We start from the raw sequence: 25,095 nt of genomic DNA on the forward strand, positions 1-25,095 counted from the left end.
GTACGAGGAGGCTTGCATGAAAGAGCCTGCAACTCACTAACCTTGCGGGCTGATGGTAATGCCACAAGTAGGGCAGTTTTCAGAGTTAAGAGCCTTAACGGACAGGTATGTAAGGGCTTGAAAGGGATACAAGTTAGACATTTTAACACAAGGTTTAAATCCCCAAGCAGGGACATTAAATGGGACTGGAGGATACGCATTTGTGAGTCCTTTCATAAATTGAACAATTAACAGTATTTTTAAATAGGAAACATCTTTAGAATAGCGCTTAAAATGGAAAGTGCCGCCAAGTATCCTTTCATGGTTTCAATCTGGAGCCCCAGAATAGCCAAATGCAACAGGAAATAAAGCACTATAGGAGTGCCACATTGAAAAGGATCCCCATCTTGTCCTTGCACCAGTTACTGAATTTATTCCAACCACACCGATACAAGAATTTGGTTGCTAGCCCCCTGGCCGAAAGCAAAATCTCCATTACGTTATCTGAAAGGTTCCAATGCTTGTATCTCAGCCTCTCGGAAACCATGAGTGAAGGCTGAGTGTTTTCACCTCTGGATGGAGAACCCAACCTTCCTCTTGCGAGAGAAGATCCTCTCTTTGTGGAAGACGTATTGGAGGGCAGATGGACATGTCCAGAAGGTCCGGGTACCACGTCCTCCAGGCCCAATCCAGAGCAACTAGGATCATGGATTTCCTGAACTTTCTCATCCTCCTGATCACGTGAGGAATGACGGGGACTGGAGGAAACGCGTACTGGAGTGGAAATTCCCAGTCCACCACGAGCGCATCTCCTAGAACTCCTCTTGGAGGCAATTCCCTTGAGCAATACTGTTTGCACTTCTGGTTGATACCGGTTGCAAACAGATCCACATGAGGGGCGTCCGAAAGGGTGAAGATCTACTGAAAGACTTCCTGAGCTAGTTCCCACTCGTGGGAGACTGTGCTCTGCCTGCTTAGAGCATCCGCTGTATTCTGCTCTCCGGCTAGGTGAACTGCCGATAGAGAAATTCCTTCTTGCATTGCCCAGAACCAGAGCTGCATTGCCTCTCTGCACAGTGGAAGTGACCCTCCACCACTTCTCTTGTTGAGGTAGTACATGGGCATTGTGTTGTCCATCATTATCATGGCATTCTTTCCCCGTACAGAGAGCAGAAAGGCCTTCAGCACGAGTCTGATTGCCCTCAGCTCCAAAGGGTTGATTTGTAGTCTGGACTCCGATGGAGAACAACGACCGCTGATTGTTAGTTGGTTGGTGTGGGCTCCCCACCCAATAAGTGAGGCATCCATCACTACTGTTCTCTCTGGCCATAGTTGCCAAAAAGATTCTCCCTTGAGAATATTGTCTTTGCAAGCCCACCATAGAAGGTCCTGAGCAACTCTGCTCGGAACTTGCAGTTGATCATCTGACATTTTCTCTGAGAATTAGGATCACCAAGTCCTGAGGGCCCACTGAAGGGATCTCATTCTCAATCTGGCCTCTGGCACCAGATTGCTGGATGCCATGAGGCTGAGCAACCTCGAAAAATTGAAGGCTGGCAGATTCTGAGCATTCTGGAATTGTGTTACCATCTGCAGATTGTGTTGAGCTCTCACCTCAGGAGGAGAGGCTTTCCCCATGGAAGCATCCAGGACTGCTCCGATGAATTAGAGTCTTTGGAATGGTATCATATGGGACTTCTTGTAATTGAGGGAGAAGCCCAGTGTATGTAGTGAGTGGCAGGTGATACTGAGATGTTCCTGGGCTTGCTCGGGTGAACAAGCCCTAATCAACCAATTGTCCAGGTAGGGGTTGACATGAATCCCCCTTCAACTGAGACTCGCTGCCACTACAGCCATCAAGTTGAAACTGATAATGAGAACCACCAACCGCAAACCTCAGGTACTTTCTGTGCTTTAGATGGATTAGCACATGAAAGTAAGCATCCTGAAGGTCCAATGATACCAACCAGTCTTGGAGTTGGAGAGCCTGAAGGATCTGAGAAAGGGTAAACATCTTGAACTTGTCCTTGCTGAGGAACTTGTTCAAGTTTCTTAAGTCCAAGATGTGTCTCAATTTTACATCCTTCTTGGGAATGAGAAAGTAGGGGGAATACCAACCCGTGTTCCTCTCAGCTACAGGTACGTGTTCTATTGGAACTTTCTCTAGCAGGGTTAATATATCCTGCACAAGGAGCGGATCTGGATTTTTACAGAGTTGTATACTGGTGGTTGATCTTGAGGCTTTTTTTGAAAGGGAAGGAAGTAACCATGGGCTACCGTTTCCAGTGGCCATGCATCTGAAGTAATGCCTAGCCATTCATTCAGATGCTGTGAAATTCTGCCTCAGACTGGGGTTTTGTGGGTCAAGGCCTCAGAGAGGCATAGAGGTGGCTGCAGCAGCAGCTGAGGGTAAGGTTGCAGTTGCTGGGGCCGATTTAGCACCCCTTCCTCATCCACCACGAGGGAATCTTCTTTGCCCTCTTGCTCTACCAACTGAGGAATAGAAACTAAATGAAAAACCCATCCAGGAAGATGAGCCTGACTAGGGTTTTTGAGGTTGTCGAATCGAGGTACTAAGGGACTTAGCCGCTGCCTTGGAGGTCTGCAGCTTCTCCAGACTCATCTACCTTGCTGCCGAACAACCTAGAGCTGTCGAAGGGCATGTTGTGCAGTCTGGCCTGCACGTCCGGTGCAAATCTACACTTTCTCAACCACGCAAACATGTGCAGTATGGTGCATGCAGCCATTGATCTGCTGATGCTGTCAGCAGTATCTAATCCTGACTGGAGACACTCTCCACTTGCCTCCTTTCCAACCTTCACTGTAGCAGGAAGCCGTCTCATTCTTCGCCTTCCAGGATGTGATCAGCCGCCATGGCAACACAGTCGCACAGGATATAAGAAAATATGGCCAATGTACAGGTGACATTAGTAGACTTTAAGGCCATGCTGCCTGATGTGAAGATATTGCGAGCCCAGGCATCAACCTTATTGTCGTCACTATGCAGGGGAATAGAGGGATAGGCAGATTGTTTGGTTGAAGTGGCAGCCTGAACTACTAAACTCTCAGGCGTAGGGTGTTCGGTGAGGTAGTCTGGATCGCTGCTAGAGGGTCTATACTTGCTTTAGAAGTTCCTGTTCATGTCATGTCATGGTCATGAAGTCAGGGGCACATGCATGCAGGGGGTCGCATGCACAGGAGACCTGGGTGGACACTGTCCTGGCGCCTTTGGTGCCAGGCTCATGAACAAAAGTAAACAAGAACATCCATTTAACACCAAAAAGCTTTTATTATGGACATAGCACTTCAGGTGCATTAACCTGGAACATTTCATCCATTAAGCAGGATGCATTAACCTTGAACATTCCATCCATTAAGCAGCCCCAAGTGTATTCTTGGGTGTGGCTGCTAATGGATTGCCTTCGCACGTGCTCACTCTCGGAGTGGCAGGGTGTGGCTGGTAAGCCGGCCCTAATGGGCGTGCCCACGATCTCAGCTATATAAGCTGCCCTGATCCTCAAGAGACGCTTGGCGTTATTCTGCACTTGCAAGCAGCGTAACGCTCACTGTCGCCTGAGGTCAGACTTCCCTTTGAAGATCCTGCTTCCTGGACATCCTGCTTCCTGCCAGCATAATTACTAACTGGGGGAAGCTGTTCTTACCTGTACATCTCTTCGGTGAACCAAGTATTCATCTTTACACTTTCTGGAACACCGAAATCTTCATCTTGGCACCGCAGCACAACACGCTCCATCGTCGACAGCAGCGCCTGCAAGGAAAAACAGAAGACAAGGTTAGATATCGAAAAAACAGCTTAAGGTGGCGCTTCGCCATACTTCGCACTTTTCCTTAAACCATCACTTACCTGCCGTCGAACATTGCGGTAGCATCCATCTTCCATCCGGCCGCGTCCCGCGTCTCACAGCTGCATTGAGGCCGCATTTCCATCTAAGTGAAGGAAACAGAAGAGAGACATTATTGCATTGCGGGCATATATAGGAGCAACATATAAAGACATTAAACAGAATGAACAGCATCACAAAAGCTCAAGAAAGACTTACCAATCATAAGGAGAAGCATAGTCACAGCAGGACTGGACTCATCCTTATGAGGGATCAGTGAAGGAACTAGATCCCATTTGACGCGCCCCTGCCAGAAGTAGCAGGACGGAGAGCTGATCTTTCATAATTCACAGGTGAGCTTTATGGGCCGGCGTATACTCACAGAAACCATACTTTGGGGTGAAGGGTTCGAGAGGTAAAACAATCACAGATTGGCACACTCACACACTTATCTCTCCATGCAGGAGCATCATCACCACGTACCACCACTCAAAGCTTTTCTACTGAGGGAGAGGCCTGAAGGGGGTGATTCAAGTTCAGGGAGGGCTCCTACCGTGCCCCAACGCCTCCACAGAGACCCGGTGAGCGTAACAGTTCACAGCAGGTCCAGATTCTGGAGCTTCCCAATTGGCTACAACCTTCCTCTGAAGGGCCTGATGGAAGGGCAGGATCGGGTCCTTCTGAGGTCCCTGGTCTAGGATGTCCGTGATGTCATCCTGCTCATATGCCGGGGAAGCCCTTTCCACCCAATGTATTCCGTGACTCTGTTCATGAAATTCCTGTAATTAGAATCTGCATGTTCTGAGGGGTCAGGCCTATCAAACTCCAGCTCTGGCGAAATGTCAAATCCACTACCAGACTGGAGGCAGTCCTGAAACGTAGTTCATCCTTGACTCTGGGTCAATGAGTTCTTCTGGTACATCCTGAGTGCCAAACTTCACCCCAAATGGAGTAGTCTCCTCATCAGAAGCACTTTCCTCCTTATAAATTGAGGACATGAACGTAAACAAGTCTTTTTTCGGTACAGGTTTATATATTTTTTTCCTGAACCGGTGTAGGCTTCAATGAATTTGAAGATTCCATCGACAGTATCGAAGACGGCTTCGAAAAAGGGATCGATTTAGTAGGAATCGCCCTCAATTTCGACGTCGAAGCGCTCAACGTGTTTTTTCAACGGTATCAGGGACGGACTCGGGTCTCGAGTTAATGCCTTTTCATCGAGTCGAGTATCTCAATGTATAGCCGGCTTACTGCTCAGAATCTATGAGGTAGTCTTAGAATTCCTTGAGTCGTCTGAAGGAGCGACCGGGGCATGCCTCTTGCGAGAATCTCTTGAGGGGGTCGAGGCCGCATTCTCAAAAATCTGCATCATTTCCACTCTAAAGGCATCCCATTTACATGCAGAATCCGACTTTGTTGAGCACCTGATTACCTCGGTAGAGGAAGTAGATGAAGAAGAGGGAGACCTCAGGCATCTCTTCTTCGCCTTCTTCGATGAAGAAAGATTGCCTCGATCGACTCCTCGAGCGGCGCCTCTTCGACCTTTCACACCAAGTGGAGTCTCTAGACTCCCCGGACTTCTTTTCCTTGTTCGAAATAGACTTCAAACTCACCCACCAGTTTACCTCTGCGTTCCAGTTGCTTTTTCTGTCATGGACAGTCATCAGTACGGTGGTCTGAGCCCAGACACCACAGACAGATACAGTGAGGATCTGTTTTGACATCTTCGACCCGCAGTCGTAAGATTTCTTAAATCCCAACTTCGGGACGAATGGGTAGAAGATGAAGACATTTGTCTCCAGAAAAACTAAGTGCGCTGTTTGTACACGAAGCGAAAGCTTTCAGAAAAACATAACTGAAGCCAACGGCCACTGCATGAGCTATTTGTACTGCTGGTGATGTCGACGCTCGTCGGCATCCCTCAAGGGTCATCAACGCCACATCTAGAACAGTTTGTTACCACTCTAACGTTTCTATCAAGCAGCTAGTTGCCCAGTCTTCCACACACCGTTACAAGCGATGCATCCTGGAAGATATATAAAAATAGACGTTGGTCTTACGGGACCCTATTCTCCACCTAATTTTAAAAAGCTGCTGGAAAGATTTCCACCAAACCGACGCAGGACTCCCCTACTGTATGCCCCTCTTAAAAACAAATTTGAAAGAAAGGTGTCCAGTGGCATAGGATACACATCGGTCTAAAACCTGTGCATTTTCTGTATGGGAAAACAAAAACAAAAAGTAAAAAAAAAAACACTGTTTGATACTTTATAACCTTTAAACCTTTGCACCAGGGTCAAAAAACTGTTTGGAAAATGTCATACTGATGCATCATATGTGTCAAAAGTTACCAGCCATAGAATAGCCTATGGGTTCTCCTTAACTATAGGGTGACAATGTATTTGTGAGATCTTTATTTAGTGAATTCCACAGTTATTAGTTAAGAGATCTTTATATAGGCGTATGTGCCATTGCACACATTATGTGTCATTGCACCCATAATCTTCCACTAAGGGTCCCTTGTCATCCTTATTAGACAGCAGGAGGCACTGCTACATCATCAGGTATTGGCCATCACAGAGCAACAGACCCTGCACTAGCTAAGTAGCAGTACAACTGTTGGATAGGTGAAGAATTTGGGAGGGAATAATTCTGTAATCCTGTATTGTAACAACTTTTTGCACAATTTAAGGTTAACACCAGGGTTACACATGCACGCATTTGCACACAAACAACCACACACTCTATATACATTTGACAATATCAGTGACAAAACAAGCTGATCAAGAGTTACTTTGATTATTCTGAAATCTCCATTCATGATGAATTCTAAATTACATTTTGATTTATTATGCTTTTTGTAAAATGTAGCACTGTGAACTGGGTGATGTGAGCGGTAACAGAGGCATTGTATACTACCGGAGAAAGGTAGGTAGCGAAAGCTTTTAAGACAAACACATTTTTTGTCTGACAGTGAACTCTTCAATTTGAGTCATTAGCAGGAGTCTGAAACATGCATCTCTCCAGATATTTTGTACTAAGACTCCCATGATCAGGCAGAGGTGGCAGAAAGAAGAGTACATACCGTGGAGACACACAAACACTACAGTATTTAATTAAAACACTGTTCTAAAGGAATAAACCCACAAGGGGTCAAATGATGGGGCAGGGTTTCTTTTGGGGATGTGAAAGTATGTGTAGTATTGCCAGGAGGAGACTGATGGCAAACAAATGAGAAGAGAGGCAAGTAATACTATACTACTGACTAAGGTGGATGCAAGGAGCTGAGGTGAAACAAATGCCAGAGCAAAAGAGAAAGCACAGTGAAGAATGAGAAATAGCATGTACAAATTAGGTAAAAACTCACAATGTGGGAGACACCTGCTCGAATAAGGTTCACTTGGTTGACATGGTCAGCAATTACATCCATGTAACGGGAGAATGGACGCTGGGGGTCCTCCATCTCCCTAGAAAACAAAATATACTTAATTATACTTATTACTGTATACATGGTCCACAACACGAGGAAGGGACTAGAGATTTCTTTGCAGAGCATTAAAATAATTGAGTCATATTGCTTTAGGATAGCCGCCTACAACCAAACCCAGGGCTCAGTTCCTCGTGCACACCATGATTCCCCACCATCAGTTTCTCTTATACATCTATTATGACAATATGGATGAAATCTAGACATCTGGGGAAGGGTTGTATGTGGGCAAAGTAAGTATGGACTAGAACAGTAATCCCTACAATCAGTAATGTTTAGTAACAAAAGCGTTGTGTCCCCTTCCGCACATGAATGAAGGCTTCCCCACATGACCGAAGGATAAAGAGGCCAGTTAAAATAGAAAGAAAAAAAAATCTAAGAGGCTTCTTGGTAAAGCTTGGATGCACTGCCATGTCACTGGAGGCCAGGGAAGGGCCTGCATGGTGGACAAAAGGCCAGCTCTGCATGTCATTTATGGGGAATGCGAAGCTTCCTTGCCTTGTTGAAGTGGCAGTTGATCACCTTGGATGGGAAGACCCCTGTACATGCGTGCATGCATTAGATGATCATGCAAGAAATTGAGGACTTGGGTCATAATGGTTTTCCTTGCCATGGACCACCAAATCCCAGTAAGCACATGTTGGACACCTCAAAGTATTTGTATAGAATTAAACTTTGAGTGCCTAATGTCCAGCAAATGCAATACTGTCTCCTTCAGCTATGAGTGAGACAAAGTCATCCTGCCTAGCAGACACATTTGCTTCGCACCGCCCCCAGTGCCCTTTCCCTTACTCAGACCATCTTGCTCTTCCTCACAGTCTTTGCCCTCACTGATGCCTTCATACCACTCCAGCCACTCCTCCTGGATGCCCCATTGGGCATCATAGAAAGGGAGAAGGAACTAGCAGTAGTTCCCTTCTTTTGTCCCGTGACACCTTTTTAATCTTTTAGCCTTTTTAAAATTGTGAAACCGCAGCTGCAGCCCATGGTGCCAATACTTATCAATGCCTCAATTGATGGGGTTATATGTGGGAATAACACCATGGCCGCCGTTAAGGGTCTTGCTTGGCTATGGCCTACTTGGCTCTATCCATTGCCAGTTGGTAATGGCCCCCACCCTCAGTTATTTTAAATAAAACCTTTACAATGAAGGAAGGGTGCATCACATGTATTTCGAGAGTCACATTTGGAGAAAGATCTGTGAATGATGGAGAGAATGGGAGCAAGGCTGGGATCTCCCAGGGTATATTCATCATTCAACTTCACCTCTGCCAAGTACCCTCCCCACCACTAGGTTCTGCCAGGTAAATGCATAATGGGGTGGGTGCACCTTCTTTTACATATTGTTTTGCATTCAGTTCTTGTCCCTGGTTAGGTCCTGGAGACAATTACCCTGAAAAGGAATGAGCCAAGTGTGGCAGGCTGCCTGACTCCATGGTGAAAGACAAAGGCTTTAAGACTTTGGCTACCATTGAGAAAGCCAATCAACCAATTAGGTGGAGCAACAAGTAAGGACAGGGGCACCACCTGTGAATGCTAAAGGACGGACTACTAATGAAAATTGCTCTTCTGATGGGTAGCAAGTGGCTTAACAGAAGGCAAGCCTTCACTTGAAAAAACTAGGGATCCATCAGGGTGAAGCTTACATTCATGGGGGCATGATTGACCCTTCTCAGGAGATTTGCCTGCCATGTTGAAAATTCTAGGTAAATGACTGCCAGTCAGAGAAATCGCATGTTCCAAGGCTGAGTTCAATAGCTGATTCACTAGGAAACGGGGGAGAAGAACCACTTCTGACCTCTAAGTGGATATAATCCAGAGCAGTTGTGTAGTCCTTAAAAATGTTATTACAGAAACCGAGTGGTCGGATGAGGCACTTGAGTGTTAAAATACGTTTTTCACCTTTAAAATGCTGATAGGTCTTCCCACGTCAGAGCACCACCATATATTGTGACCTTGACAACTAAGCACTTGCAAAACTGTACTCAAATATGGACTCCTGTGTTTAAGATTGGCCTCCTGCAGCAACCAGGACAAGTCCTCCATCACCAACATTGAGACTGATCACAGCACACTGGGATTACATTATTATTATTTGTGATAATAGTTACATTGACAGGCAGGTTAATTGCACTACTTGAAAGCAAGAGTAAAGATGACCCAGAATCCACTGATGAGTCAAAGCCACACCCCTATAAGAGTAGGCCGACTGGGTAATTTGAATCTTCACTGGGTTGGGAAGACAGACGTTGAAAATTGAGTGAATGAATGGTGTTCTCAGAGTCAGAAGAGTGGGGCCATGGAGGCGCTGATAGAAAACCCCAGAGAAAATGTGAAAGCCAAGAAACTCTCCACAAGCTCCTAGGCTGAAGCCGGAGAGGTGGATTGCGGTAACAAGACATGCACATTTGAGTATTTGCAGATGCCACCTCTCCTCAAAAGTGAGGACACAGCGCCATGATCTTGGTGAAGAATTAAGGGGCTCAACAGAGACCAAAGCAAACGCAGATTATAGATAAGGTATTCTTCCCATCAGCAAGTGGCAAAGACACCATTGTGTGGGATGATCAGATGTACAGATATGCATCTACAAGTTAATCGTCTCAAAAACAAAAAGTATATATGGCAATATCTGTGCCTTCATAAGCACTTTGAACCTTTCCCCTGGGAGGAAGAGGTCCAGGTCTGTGTAGAAATTGGCATGCTTTTTCTTTATTGCAAAGATAAGCAAGTATGGCTCTATGAGAGCTCCTAAGTGGGAACCTCCTCAATGTCTTTTTACTATCTGACTTTCTAAACTTCCTGCTCCAATGTTGCTGCGAACCCATGAAAAAAGGAGAACAGGGGTGCATGGCAGGGTTCACCCTTCTCACCACCAAGAGAATGAAGCCACCTGAACCCTGATGACTCACCAAGCAAGAATGAGATTCTGGATCTATTCACCTACAGGGAAAGAAAGGTTTTCCAAAGTTGCAGACTCCATACATTTTGTGACTTAGGCTGATCCCCAAAGGCTTGTGGTAAAGTCTTAAGGTGGACTTCTTCTGGCCATTTTTTGCACCCCTGTAAGCAGGAAACTCCTGTGTGTCCCTTTGTGTGCGTCAAATGACTAAAGAGTGGATGTCCAGTTTCCTGGCAAGCCAGTAAGTAGGCCACCTGTCGAGCAATTATTTTGTGGTGGTACCCAACAACTATTAGAAAATGAAAAGGACAGGTATTTTCTGCTCTGTTTTAGCGCAAATTAGAAGTCTTGAAGCATGTAAACCCAACGTCTAAGTCTAACCTAAAGAAGCAAAGTCAACAGGGTTTTCAACAGAAACCAGCATGTACCATGACTGATGTTGACTGATTGCCTGCTAGTAGGCCTCTTGCCCGGTCACCAATTCTCTTCCATAAGCACAGATTGCACTCTGGCAGCAATGGCGTCACCTAAACAATGGAATGAACAAGTTACTTACCCCTGGTAATGTTATTTCGACTAGATTTTCTTCCCACGTATTCCTCATCTTTGAAATACGTATTGACAGTTTTGCTACTTCAGAAAAAGAAATTCACACGAGAGGGCACTGTACTCGATGTTGTGGCGTCAATGTCCCTCGGGGACTGCCGTCGAGTGTCGACGTCATCAGCAGTACAAATAGCTTGAGCCACGCCCATTGGCTTCAGGTCTGTTTTTTCGTTCCCATCAATAGAGGAATTGACCAGGCGTACACCAAGACTGCAAGCTCTCCGAAAGCGCAGAGTGTAAAAACACGTAAATTGTATGGAGCGGTAGGCTGAGAGGGGTGACGAGGAACACGTGGGAGGAACATCCAGTCGAAACAACGTTACCAGGGGTAAGTAACTCGTTCTTCAAATGGATTGTGTCCTCCCACGTATTCCTCATCTTTGATAGACTCCCAAAGCAGTGACAATTTGAAGGAGGGAGTACCAATTAATTTAGTCATGGACCATATGAAGAACGGCCTTTGCAAAAAGACCTCCTTGAAACGAGGTTGTGTCTAAACAGTAATGTTTTACGAATGTGTGCATAGACGACCAGGTGGCCGCTAAACAGATATGTACCGGACACCGCTTTGGAGAGCCGCAGAAGTTGCCATGCCCCTAGTGGAATGAGCTCTTAGCCCATCTGGTGGTTCTTTACCTGCCAGTCTGTAACATTCTCGAATTGCTAAAATTATCCATCTGGATATAGTCCGTTTGGTTACTGCCAGGCCCAATTTGTGGTTGGTATACCCAATGAAGAGTTGATCATCTTGTTGAAATTTAGCAAGTCTTGAAATATAAAAGCTTAGGGCCCTTTTTGGGTCTAGCCTGTGAAGCCTTTCTTCCTCCTTACCTGCATGAGAGGGAGGAGAAAAGGTTGGTAGGGTTATCTTCTGCAACAAATGGAAGTCAGAGACTACCTTAGGCAGGAATAATGGTTCGACTATCCTTATGGAAAACAGTGTAAGGAGGCTTACAAGAAAGGAACTTGTAACTCACTTGCCCCGCAGGCTGATGTTAAAGCCAGTAGTAGGACTGTTTTAATGTAAGGAGCCTTAGAGGACATGAATGTAATGGCTCGAATCGAATGCATGTGAGAAATTTTAATCCCAAATTTAAATCCCAAACAGGCGCATGAAATGGGACTGGAGGGTAAACATTAGTGAGACCCTTTAGAAATTGCACAATCAATGGTATCTTGAAATAAGAGACCTCTTCAGAGGAGTGCTTAAAAATGGAAAGGCCAGCCAGGTATCCTTTTATCGTTCCAATCAGGAGACCGAGATTGGCTAAATGCAACAGGAAAGAAAGCACCATAGGTGTGCCACACAGGATCCACATTCTTATCCTTGCACCAATTACTGAACTTATTCCAACAACATCGGTACAAGGATTTGGTTGCTGGCCTTCTGGCCAAAAGCAAAATCTCCATTACGTCGTCCGGGAGGTCCCAATGCTTATATCTCAGCATCTCAGAAACCATGCGTGAAGGCTGAGTGTCTTGACTTCTGGATGGAGAACCCAGCCTTCCTCTTGTGAGAGAAGATCCTCTCTTTGTGGAAGACGTATTGGAGGGCAGATGGACATATCCAGAAGGTCCGGGTACCACGTCCTCCAGGCCCAATCCGGAGCAATTAGGATCATGGATTTCCCAAATGTTCTCAACCTCCTGATCATGTGAGGAATGACAGGGACTGTGGGAAACACGTACAGAAACGGAAATTTCCAGTCCACTACGAATGCGTCCCCTAGAGTTCCTCTTGGAGGAAATTGCCTTGAGCAATACTCTTCGCACTTCCGATTGACCTGGGTCGCGAATAGATCACCTTGATGGGTTCCCCAAAGGGTGAAGATCTCTTGAAGGACTTACTGAGCTAATTCCCACTCGTGGGAGTCTGTGCTCAGCCTGCTCAGAGTGTCTGCCGTGTTTTGCTCTCCAGCTAGGTGAACTGCCAATAGAGAAATTCCTTCTTGCATTGCCCAGAACCAGAGCTGCATTGCCTCTCTGCACAGTGGAAGTGACCCTACACCACTTCTCTTGTTGAGGTATTACATGGCCACTGTGTTGTCCATCATTATCAGGGCATTCTTTCCGAGGGCAAAAAGGCCTTCAGCGCTAGTCTGATTGCCCTCCGCTCTAAAAGGTTGATGTGTAGTTTGGACTCCGATGGAGACCAACGACCGCCGATTGTCAGTTTGTTGGTGTGGGCTCCCCATCCAGTAAGTGAGGTGTCCGTCACTACAGTTATCTCCGGCCATGGTTGCCAAAAAGATTCTCCCCTGAGAATATTGTCCTTGTATGGCCACCATAGAAGGTCCTGAGCAACTCTGCTCGGAAACAGCAGGAGATCTGACATATTCCCTGAGAATTGGTACCACTGAGTCCTGAGGGCCCATTGAAGGGATCTCATTCTCAACCGGGCCTCTGGCACCAGAAAAATGCCGGATGCCATGAGGCCGAGTAACCTTAGAAAATCAAAGGCCGGCAGATGCTGGGCATTCTGGAACTTTGTTACCATGTGCAGAATGTGTTGAGCTCTCACCTTGGGAGGCGAGGCTTTCCCTGAGGAAGTATCCAGGACTGCTCTGATGAAATGGAGTCTTTGGAATGGTATCACATGGGACTTCCTATAATTGAGAGAGAAGCTCAGTCTGTGTAGGGAGTGGCAGGTGATTCTGAGATGTTCCTGGGCCTGTTCGGGTGATCGAGCCCTGATCAACCAATCGTACAGGTAGGGGTAGATGTGAATCCCCCTCTCCTGAGACTCTCTGCCACCACAGCCATCAGTTTGGTGAAAACCCTTGGACGGAGGTCAGCCCGAATGGCAGAACTCAAAACTGATAATGAGAACCGCCAACCGCGAACCTCCTGTAATTTCTGTGCTTGAGATGGATTGGCAAATGAAAGTAAGCATCCTGGAGGTCCAAGGATACCAACCAGTCTTGGAGTTGGAGAGCCTGAAGTATCTGAGAAAGGGTTACCATTTTGAACGTGTCCTTCATGAGGACTTTGTTCAAGTTTCTTAAGTTCAAGATGCGTCTCAATTCTCTGTCCTTCTTGGGAATGAGAAAATAGGGGGAATACCAACCCTTGTTCCTCTCCGCTACAGGTACATGTTCTATTGCACCTTTCTCTAGCAGGGTTAACATTTCCGGCACAAGGAGTGGTTTCGGAATTTTGACAGTTGTAGCCCGGTTGATGATCTGGAGGCCTGTTTTGAAAAGGAAGGCAGTAACCCTGGGCTACTGTTTCCAGTGCCCAAGCATCTGACATAATGCCCCCCTATTCTTTCAGATGCTTAGAGAGTGTGTCTCACACTGGGGTCTTGTGGTTCAAGGCCTCAGAGGCAGCTGCAGCAGCGGTTGAGGGTAAAGATGCTGCTGCTGGGGCTAATTTAGCACCCCTCCCTCGTCCACCACAAGGGAATCTTTTTTGTCCAGCCTGTCCTCTTCCCTTTCCAAATGAGGAATAGAAACGAAAAGGACAACCCCTCCAGGAAGATGAGCTTGAATAGGGTTGTTGTTGAGGTTGACGTATGGAGGCACGAAGTTATTGTAACGCTCACCTGGTTCCCACGGAGGCGCGGCGTCGAAGGCGCAGAACTCTGAAGATGGACAGGAAGGGCACCTCTATTCTGGCTTCCCTGGCTCGTTGGATACCCTCCTGTGCGTGAAAAGGGAGTATTACCAACTGTGGAACAATGCTCAAGCCTCCCACTCCCTTCCAACCCTCCACGATACCTCCTCCACGATTCCCCGTGAAGCCTCACCTTAGGGTTTGGAAGGATGAGCTCTCCATCCTGCTTCTGATGCAGGGGCGCGTTGAAACCCAGTTACTTTACTGGATTGAGGATTGATGGGAGTTCAGGTAAGCTTGACTGTTCAGGTAAGGCACTGTAAAAGTTCTGTTCAAAAGTTCAAGCTTAATAATAATGTTCGTTGTCCAATTGCAGCAAGCGCTAATGCTTATGTCTTTTTCCCCTTAGGGGCCGGGGTTCGGAGTGCCGGAGATATGGCGCCGACCCGAAGTGAAACAGTTCTGGATGAGCGCTCAGGTAATGTCCTTGCATTCGCTCATTCAATGTCTTTGTCTTTTTTCCCCATAGGGGCCGGGGTCCGGAGATGCCAGGAAGCGGCAGGACCCGAAATGCAGTGGGAATAATCCAACAGGTAAGACTTAAAAGGAAACTGAGCTTTCCTTATTCCTTTTCTCCCTCTCACCTTTGTTCTGGTCTTTTTTCCTCTAGGCGCCGGGGCGTAGCTGAATCCGGAAGATCGCTGCTGAAGATGGAAGCGCCTTGCAAAGGTGAGTAAAATGCAGCGCTGCAGCGATCGAAACGAAACGCCTTTAAAATGATGTCTTCCTTTTCAGGGCCGTTGGAGAAATGACTCCGGGATGCAGATTTAGCAGGTAAGGGCTTTTCTTCTCCTATTCTCTTCCTTTCTCCCCTTGCAGGTGTTCCAGGGTACTGGCAGGCGTGGCTGAAGTCAGGATGCAGGAGCTGACACGGTGAGCGTCCAGCTGCTAGGTGCAGAACAACGCGAAGCATGTGTGGCTGTTCGGGTGGGGTTTAAATAGCCTTGGAAGAAGTTCCTGGTATGTATCCTTCCACCAATCGGGTATGTATCCTTCCCCGACCACACCCAGGTGGTGAAGTAGTCCTACAGGTTAAGTAGTCCCATTCAGGCCTCAAGCGGGCCTGGATGAAGCAGCAAGGTCTGCATCAGGTAAGTGTGCACCCAAGCACTTAAACACATATCCTCTTCTATGAGCCTGGCGCCTAAGGCGCCAGGACTGGGGTCCGCTATGAGCCTGGCGCCTAAGGCGCCAGGACTGAGTCCAAAGGGCCCCGACTTGGGCCCGCTGAGACTTCCCTGGGGAAAATGATGTCTGCCTCTGGGGTTGCTGGGCCCGGCCTGGCTCCTTAGAGGTAGGCATCATGACAGTACCCCCCCTCAAGGCCCCTCCCAAGGTCTTTTCCTCCGGGGGTTTTGGTTTGTGCGGGAATCTTCGATGGAATCTTTGAATTAATCGTGGTGCGTGAACATAGGTACTGGGTTCCCAAGATCTTTCCTGAGGTCCATATCCTTTCCAATCAACAAGATAGAAGAGTTTTGACTTAACTATCTTGGAATCTAAAATGTCTTTCACTTCGAATTCTAATTCTCCATCAATTTGGACAGGGCCTGGGGGCTCAGACAGTCTGGTTCCAGGTTGTACTGGTTTTAGAAGAGATGCGTGAAAAAACGGGATGAATCTGCATGTTGGATGGTAAATCGAGTTTAAAGGCCACTGGGTTGATAATATCTTTGATGGGGTAAGGCCCAATGAATCTGGGATTAAAAGTTTGCTGACCCTTGAGGGGTAGATGTTTAGTTGCTAGCCATACCTGATCTCCTACTTGGTAAGGAGGAGTTTTACTTCGGTGCAAATCAGCGTTTTCTTTATACTTTTTCTTGGCTTGCTGTAAGTGGGTTGTAGCTTCTTTGAAGGCTTGGGTTATTGTGGAAAGTAGGTGATTTACTGCAGGCATCTCCAGGGTCAGAGGTGGATCTAGGTCAGAGGTCCGAGGATGGTGACCATACAGGGTATAAAAAGGAGTCTGTCCGGTTCCAGAATGCACTGAATTGTTGTATGCATATTCTGCAATCCAAAGGATGTCCTTCCAATTCAACTCGGATTGGTGTAACGTGCACCGCAGATATTGCCCGAGAGTCTGATTGGTTCTCTCGGTTTGTCCGTCGGTCTGGGGGTGGTGGCTGGTGGATAACCGCACGTCTATTTGTGCTAGTTGGCAACATTTCTTCCAAAAGTGGGAGATAAATTGACTTCCACGGTCTGAGACTAATATGGAAGGGAAACCATGTAACCGCACTATATTTTCCATAAATTCCTTGGCCAAGGTGGAAGCTGACGGCAATCCTTTTAAAGGGATAAAATGGGCCATTTTGGAGAATAGATCCACTATTACGAGAATCGTGTTGTAACCACCACAAGGAGGCAGGTCAGTTATAAAGTCCATTGACAAGGTGTGCCAAGGTGCTGGTGGAATGTCCAAAGGTTGAAGTAGGCCGGCTGGCCTTTTCTTTTGACTCTTATTTTGGGCACAGATTCCGCAAGACAACACAAATGACTTTATGTCTTTTCTCCAAGAAGGCCACCAGAAGTGGCGTTTGATCTTTTCTTCTGTTTTCGCGATACCGGGGTGTCCTTCCATTAATGATTCATGATGACGGGTAATGACAAGTTCCTGCAATTCTTTACTTGGCAGAAATAACCGCTCTTGGAAGTAGGGTAAATCATCCTTAACGGTGTAGTGAGGACCCGTTTGACTCCATTCCAGTAAGGCAGAAGAGTCAAAAAGCTGTTTTACTTGAGCTTGGATGTCCTCAATGGTTTGCAATGAAGTCAAGCCCAGAATTCTTTGTTCCGGTATGATTGGCACAGGTTCTAAACTCGAATTGGGTTCTTCCATGCCTATCCGGGATAAGGCATCTGCCTTACCATTCTTGCAGCCAGGGCGATAGGTAATTACAAAATCAAATTCCGCAAAGAATAAAGCCCATCGGAGTTGTCGCGAAGATTGAGCTTTGGCCGTCTTTAAATACTGCAAATTTCTGTGGTCCGTAATTACGGTGATGTTGTGTCTTGCACCGAGAAGATAGTGACGCCAAGCCTTGAAAGCTGATTTAATAGCCAGTAGTTCTTTGTCGGTAATTGCGTAATTGAGTTCAGGTGGAGAGAATTTTCTGGACCAAAAGGCTACAGGGTGTAGTTGGTTAGTTTCTGGGTCTCTTTGCGACAGGACAGCTCCCATGGCCGAACTGGATGCATCGGTTTCCACGATGTAAGGGAGATCTGGGCGCGGGTGCTTCAATACAGGTGCAGAGGTGAATTTGTTTTTCAGGTCCTGAAAGGCTTGTTCAACATCAAGAGTCCATTCAAAGCGTTTATTTTTATTTAGGAGAGCTGTGATGGGTTGAACAGTTCGAGAAAATTCCGGGATGAACCTTCGATAGAAATTGGCAAAGCCAAGCATGCTTTGCACTCCCTTCACAGAGCTAGGAGATGGCCATTTGAGAATGGCGTCCACTTTCCGCGAGTCCATTCGGATTCCTTGAGGTGTCAGGATGAATCCGAGATACTCCACTTCTGTGGTATGAAAAACGCATTTTTCGAGCTTGGCAAATAATTTGTGCTGGCGCAATTTCTCAAGAACGGCCCTAACATGGTTTCTGTGATCAGATTCTGAGGAGGAATACACCAGGATGTCGTCAATATAAACGATGACACAAACATCGATAAGTTCCCGAAGAACATCATTCATGAAGTACTGAAAGGCGGCAGGTGCGTTGCACAAACCGAAGGGCATTACTTGATATTCGAAGAGCCCAAATTTGGTGCGGAATGCAGTCTTCCACTCGTCGCCCTCTTTTATACGTACCAGGTGGTAAGCTCCTCGGAGATCTAGCTTGGTGTACACACAAGCATCTTTTACTTGGTCGATAAGCTCAGGTATCAGGGGCAAAGGGTAACGATTCTTAATCGTTATCTGATTTAGGGCGCGGTAGTCAATACAGGCCCTAAGGTCTCCTTCCTTTTTAGGTACGAAGAACAAAGCGGAAGAGACTGGTGACTTTGATGGGCGAATGAAACCATTGGCCAGGTATTGATCCAAATACTGGCGCAAAAGGAAGGTTCTCAGGTTCAGTAAGAGCATGAATCCTACTACAAGGTAGTTGTGCATTGGGTACCAAGTCGATTTGGCAATCGTAAGATCGATGGGGAGGTAAGGTGTTAGCCTGCTCTTTCTGAAAAACGTCTTGGAATTCTTGGTATTCAGATGGTAGCTGTAAAGGGGTGTAAGTTACAGAGGCTAGACCCATAGCTGGATTCCTTGGGTAACAGGTTGGTTCACAATAAGGAAAAGTTATCTTCTTTGCTCGCCAGTCTATTCTCGGATTATGTGTTTCTAACCAAGGGATTCCAAGAAGTACTTGAAATTGTGGGGCCTTGATCACATCAAACACGATTGCTTCCCGATGTCCGTTCTGACCCACCAGAGTGATTTCAACTGTGGAATGCGTTACAGGCCCCGAGGCTATTTCGGTTCCATCAGCTGTAGTAATTACATCTTGGGTTACTTTCGGGCGGAGAGGAAGCTTAATCCTGGAAGCCAATTCACGGTCTATGTAATTTCCAATAGCTCCACTGTCTATGTATGCTTTTATAGCATGCTACTGCTGAGGCTGTTTTGGGTTCACAAGCACCATTGGCATGACAAAATGCGAGGTCAAAGAGTTTGTTTTCAAGCTCGGCAAGCGGACCCCTACGCTTGTCGGGCTAGGTCGTTTCCCGAACCAGGTGTCAATAACTCGTTATCAGTGGCTCCAACCACCTTCTTGGGTGGTTTAACTGGACAACTTTGAAGAAAGTGACCGGAAGTTCCGCAATACAGACAAAGTTGCATTTGTCGCCTTCTCTCTCGTTCCTTCTGCGTTAATGGTCCTTTAACACTGCCAATTTGCATAGGTTCGGAAACGTCAGTACTCTTGGAGTTAACGTGGGTCTTGATAGGTACTCTGGTTTCATACTTGAGCCAATCTGCTTTTCTATTTTGAAGTCTGTGATCAAGTTGAACCACTAAGTCCATGTAGTCTGCGCAGGCCTGGGATGGATCTACTATCTGAGCTATAACATCTTTAAGCTCTCAGCGCAGGCCTCGATGAAACAATGTGATCCTTTTATTTTCAGGCCATCCGGTTTCCACAACTAGTCTATTAAAGGTGGCGATATAGGACAAAAGATCCTGATTACCTTGTTGTAAGGATAGCAGTTCGTTGTCAAGGGCCTGTCCCTGCGAGTGTCGAGCGAACAATCTTTCCATGCTGGCCTGGAAGCCCTGGAAATCCCGGAGAATGGGATCATCCTGATTTACCAATGGTATAGACCAACCGGCAGCACAGCCACTGAGGTAAGATAGTACAAAGGCTACTTTGGTCTGGTCGTTGGGGAAGGCCCCGGGCCTGCATAAAAAGTGTAAACGGCATTGGTTCATAAAAACGGCATATTTCTTGGGATCCCCCGCAAAACGTTCCAGCGGGGCCAAAGGCATGTGTCCAGGTCGATTGATTTGTACCGGGTTATTCGAACCCATTGTTGTAGAAATATCTCCGGAAACAGGTAAAGGAGTGTGCTCTGCCTGGCCCTGCAATAACCTTTTGGCCAGATCATCAGTTCTTTCCTTGGATAGGATTAGTTCCCTTCTGAGAGCATTAGTCTCCTGGCGGGCTGAGTGCACTTCTGTCCGTAATTCCCCTAAAAGATGGGCCAGCTGATCTGTCTCGGAAGTCTCCATAGCGCCCAGGTGGGAAATTGTGGTAAGGCTTCGCGTTCTGTAACGCTCACCTGGTTCCCACGGAGGCGCGGCGTCAAAGGCGCAGAACTCTGAAGATGGACAGGAAGGGCCCCTCTATTCTGGCTTCCCTGGCTCGTTGGATACCCTCCTGTGCGTGAAAAGGGAGTATTACCGGGGGGGGCGCTGTTGCGCCGAAACAAGATGGCCGCCTGAGTGTGAAGCTCCGGACGACGAGGGCACATCTTGGCTAATTTGACCGCTAAAACACAACTTTACCGACCATTATTACTACAACTGCGGTGTGAGCCGACAGTCTACCGATATCCTGAATCTGTTACCCGTAGACCATCCGTGGGCCCTGCTGTTGCTGACTGTAGTGCTGCGGCGCGGGCGCCCAGCTCTCCCCGTGGCGGGCTCCGGGGGTTGCGGATCTGTGCCACTACTCGACGTCCCGGCGCGTGCGGCCTCAGTGTGAGAGAGGCGCTGTGGCCTCCGGGTTGCGCGGGGCGTGCCTGCAGCCAGTCTACCGGACCGGCGGGAGGGCCGGACTGCCCTGTGCTGATACCTGCTGGCGGCCGGAGCGGGGACCGCTGGCCCCCTCCGCCTTGGGCCGCGCGGCGCTGCGCAGCGGGCTTACTCATCTACCCACGGCTGCCTATGTCCCCTTCTCCAAGGCGTTCCTGAAACACTACTTTAACAAGGTGAGGGGACCTGATTGCTACCATTCTCTGGATACCGCGGGTTGCTGCGTGGGGCCGCGGGGCCCATTATTAACATCGCATTGGGAGGCCTGGCTCGGGGCTTCCCGCGAGTTTCGGGGGCTGCCTCCCCGCTTGGAGCTCCTTTTTGCCGCGCGGGGGGCTCTCCCCCCCACCCCCTCCGGTTCGCCGCTAGCCTTGGCCCGCATTTACGCAAGTACTTTCATCGACGGCCTGTGTGCCTGAATCAGCATCGTGTACACATATTCGCGGGCTTTGAGGTCGAGGAGAGCCCGCGCCGGAGTGATTTGGGGCCTTGCTGAGCGGGGGTTGAGGCCTAACCGTGCCGCGTCCTTGGGCTCCTCGGCGGCGGACTCTACCTTCTACAGTGGGTGTTCCCCGCGCTCGTTTGGCAACCGGGTGCTGCGCTACCTCCTCACATTTTCTTTTTTGGGCCCCTGCCCTTCCTCGGTTTTCATCATGACCAAGGGAGCCGGCGCGGGGAAGAAGCAAAGTTTGTTGAATATGTTTGCTAAAACGCTGTCCAAGCCGCCCTCCGATGATACTGAAGATCCCCTCCCGGCCCCATCGACTTCAGATGACTCACAAAAGTTGTTGGAATACATCCGTGATGGCTTCACCACTCGACATACCAAACTGGACGATATGAATGGGTCAATCTCCTCCATAAAAGCCCATATTGAAAAGACGGATGGTCGAGTAACAGAGGTCGAGACTCGACTAGGAGCTGCTGAGGATGTGCTGGGCTCTCTGCGGGCCGAGGTCACCACACTAACCAACCGTGTGGCAGTGGTGGAGAAGAAAAATGATGACCTCGAGTCTCGCTCGAGACGTAATAATTTGCGTATAGTTGGCATTCCGGAGGACAATATTGCGGAACCGATGGAAGATTACTTGGAACGGCTCCTCATGACACCCCTGGACTCTCCTAAATTGTTTCCGCAATTCACTATTGAAAGAGCACATCGAGCATTGACAGCGAAACCCAAACCAGGCGCCCCTCCTCGGCCCATTATAGCTAGGATTCTGAACTTTCGGGACCGTGACGCCCTTTTGCGGCAGCCAGGATCAAGGGCGACCTTACCCTTGGAGCGGCCAGAATCCACCTCTACCCGGATTACTCGGTGGCGGTGCAACGTGAACGTCAGACATTTGTGGCTGTGAAGAAAAGACTGAGACCTAGGAGTCAAGTACTCTATGCTGTTCCCTGCAAAATTGTGCATCGAACACTCTAGCAAAACCTTTTTCTTCACAATCCCAGAGGAGGCTTCTAAATTCCTGGATGAACACTTTCCTGGCTAACCCATTATTGTCTTCAGCCTTGGAAGCCTCTTGCTGAGTTGGGCGGGTTGGTAACAACCTGTATTTTACTTTATTCTGATAGCCCGTTGATAAGTTGTCATTGTTGTATTTATCCTTTCAGCCACAGCCCCTCGAGGCGATATTTGCTTACTATGTTTATTGGTTATTGGAACCCAAGCGGTGCATTATATACTAAATGTACCGAATGTCTTGTTCAGCGATTGTGGGAGTGCACTAATGTGTTATGATTGAGTCTCCTTTTGATCGGTAATACTATGCTTGCATCTCATACGGTCCTCACTGTGCCTGTTAGAGACTTCAGCTGAATGTATCCTTTGTACACCCTCTACAGTCCGTTGCGCCACTGCTCGGTCAGCTAACAGCCCCCCCCAGGCGCTGATGCCGAGAAGTTGTTACTGTTGTGGGGGGGTTTGGGACTCATCCCTCAGGTTTGGGGAGGGATGTGGGTGGGTATTGGGTGGACGGGGAGCTATGTTTAAAAAAGTCTCGACAACTACCAGAGGAACCACGCACGGTTCGCTATTGCAACACAGAGGTATAATCCGAACAGTATGTTGGTTCTGGCTGCAGTTTGCAGAACCCACACTCTTATGCAAAGCACAATCCAAACACATCCCCCATATAGACGGTGGATAGCAACATAACCTTTATGAGCTGGAACGTAAGGGGACTGGGCAATTACAAAAAGATGAGGCAAATACAACTTTATGCAGAGCGTCATGGTACACAAATCCTTTGTCTACAAGAAACACATGCCTGTGCTAAACAATGTGAGAGGTTTGCCAAGCAATGGGGACCCCAGAGATATTACACAACCTATTCCACTCAGAACAGAGGTGTCCTAGTCTTAATCCACAGAAACCTGAAATTTAGCTGTTCTCAATCACATATTGACCCCCTCGGTAGATATGTACTCATCATTGGTACATTACAGAATCAAAATGTAGCTATCCTTAATATATACGGTCCCAACATCGACGACCCTGAATTCTTTCTTAACCTGGCATCGCTCCTTGAGAGTTACCCGCAGATCCCAATTATATGGGGCGGGGACTTCAACACGATTTTGGATGTCACGTTGGATAGATCGGGTTCCAGACCTCGCCAGCTAACGAAGGCAGCTCGCACAATCCTTACAACCCTTCCCCGGCTTGCGCTGGCAGATGCCTGGCGACTGATGCACCCTGACTCCCGCACGTATACCTACTACTCCTCGGTCCACGATTCTTACTCCAGGATAGATAGATGGCTATTGTCAGATATACTGATTAGAAGCCTTACCCATCTGGCAATCCTACCCAGAACACTGTCGGATCACTCCCCGGTGGTCATTTCCCTGAAGTGGGGGCATGACCTCGAAAGGTCACAGCAGTGGAGAATGAGACCCTCTGCTCTCCTTGACCATACCTTCGCCTCCGAACTTGAGACATCTATTGAGGAGTTTTTCGAGGTCAACACGGATTCAGTCCCCCTCCGAGCTACCCTCTGGGAATCATTCAAGGCCTATATCAGGGGTATTGCCCTATCCAAGGGGAGTGGTATTCTGAGGAGTATCCGTGAGGACATCGCTGACAGCGAGTCGACCCTCGCAAGATTGGAGGCCCAATACACACACGATCATTCCCCTGACGCACTGGCATCACTGGGTCGTGAGTTAGATAGATTCCGCAATCTTGCTGAGCGCGAAGTTAAATTCCTTGATAGTTGTAACGCTCACCTGATTCTCGCAGAGGCGCCGGTCTTGACTGGGCGACTACCGTATCTTCAAAGGTGATGTGTAGCACCCGGTTGGCTCTTTGGGCTGGACCTCTGTGCACTGTATGCCTGACGTGTAGAGTAAGATGTCTGCAGATAGAAAATATGGGGTTAATGAACTGGGGTTATTGGGGTGTCCCTATCTCTTTCCTCTTCTCCTCTCCTGTAGACCCCCAAAGGTTATCGCTCTCACCTTAGGTAAGTGAATGCCGAGCTCTCCATCTGCCTCGGGGCAGGGTGCTGTAACCAGTTTCTTCACTGGATAGGTAGCGCAGGCCTCTTGACTTCAGGGGACTGCTGTCCGTCGTTTACTGCACGAACGGTAAGTTTCGAGTCATTCAAATGTCTTTAAAGTCTTTAGTAATGTCTCTTGTTTTGCAGGGTTCCGGCGATGGCGGATGACGGGCTGAAGTGAGTTGAAGATGGAGCCCGTGTGATGAATAGAAGCGCCTGGAAGCACGTAAGTAAGCGCTTGTTGCCTGCTTCACTATGCGCTCTGTCTTTTTATTTTGCAGGTACGAGTTCGGAGCGGCTGCAGGGTGCCGGAATACCCACTGGATTAGATGTGGAAAGGAGTAATGGCACGTGAGTATTAAAGTTCCCCAATGTCTTTAAACGCACCTTGTTTTGTCTTTCAGATGCGGGATGCAGCGCCGCAGGCCTCCGGAGCGTGCGAAGAGTTGGTAAACTTTTGTCTTTCAGATGCCGGAATGCAGTGTGAAGACCTCCGGAGCGCACGAAGAGTAGGTAAGCCTTTGCCTTTCAGATACCGGAATGCTAACCTGTTCTTTCTTGTCTTTATAGGTGTTGCTGAAGACTGGATTCAGGATGGTAAGCCTTTTTCCTTAGGTCCAGGACCGGATGCAGAAGACACGATGAGCATTCTGCTGCAGAGGTTGCAGAATAACGCAAAGCAAGATTTATCCACCGGGTGTGGTTTAAATAGCCTCCTGTAGTGCTTAGGTGTCTCCTTCCACAGCCACGCCTAAGTAAGAAAAGAGTTCCTGGTAAGAAAAGAGTTCCTGCCTTCCAGAAGAGTTCCAGTGTTCTGAATCTAGGGAGTGGCTCCAGCCCCACCCAACAGGAAAAGTAGTTCCAAACAGAAGAGGATCAGAGGCTCAACTGGCAGGCAAGTAAGCAGCATG

At 47.8% G+C, this 25,095-nt stretch overlaps 1 protein-coding gene across 4 annotated transcripts in view; it reads right to left on the bottom strand.

Moving 5' to 3' along the window:
- PNLDC1 (PARN like ribonuclease domain containing exonuclease 1) overlaps positions 1 to 25,095 on the bottom strand; it is a 1,498,562-nt gene that overhangs the window by 590,998 nt on the left and 882,469 nt on the right. For all 4 annotated transcript variants that reach the window (XR_011281806.1, XM_069628834.1, XM_069628833.1 and 1 more), the window contains exon 16: positions 7,189 to 7,288. Coding sequence is in view for 3 of the 4 variants with exons in the window: in XM_069628834.1 (XP_069484935.1) it covers positions 7,189 to 7,288 (100 nt within the window). In the remaining variant the exon portion in view is untranslated. The remainder of the gene's footprint in view (positions 1 to 7,188; positions 7,289 to 25,095) is intronic.

This window comes from Ambystoma mexicanum, chromosome 12, assembly GCF_040938575.1.
Source record: "Ambystoma mexicanum isolate Mex_15411 chromosome 12, UKY_AmexF1_1, whole genome shotgun sequence".
Classification (NCBI taxonomy): Eukaryota; Metazoa; Chordata; class Amphibia; order Caudata; family Ambystomatidae; genus Ambystoma; species Ambystoma mexicanum.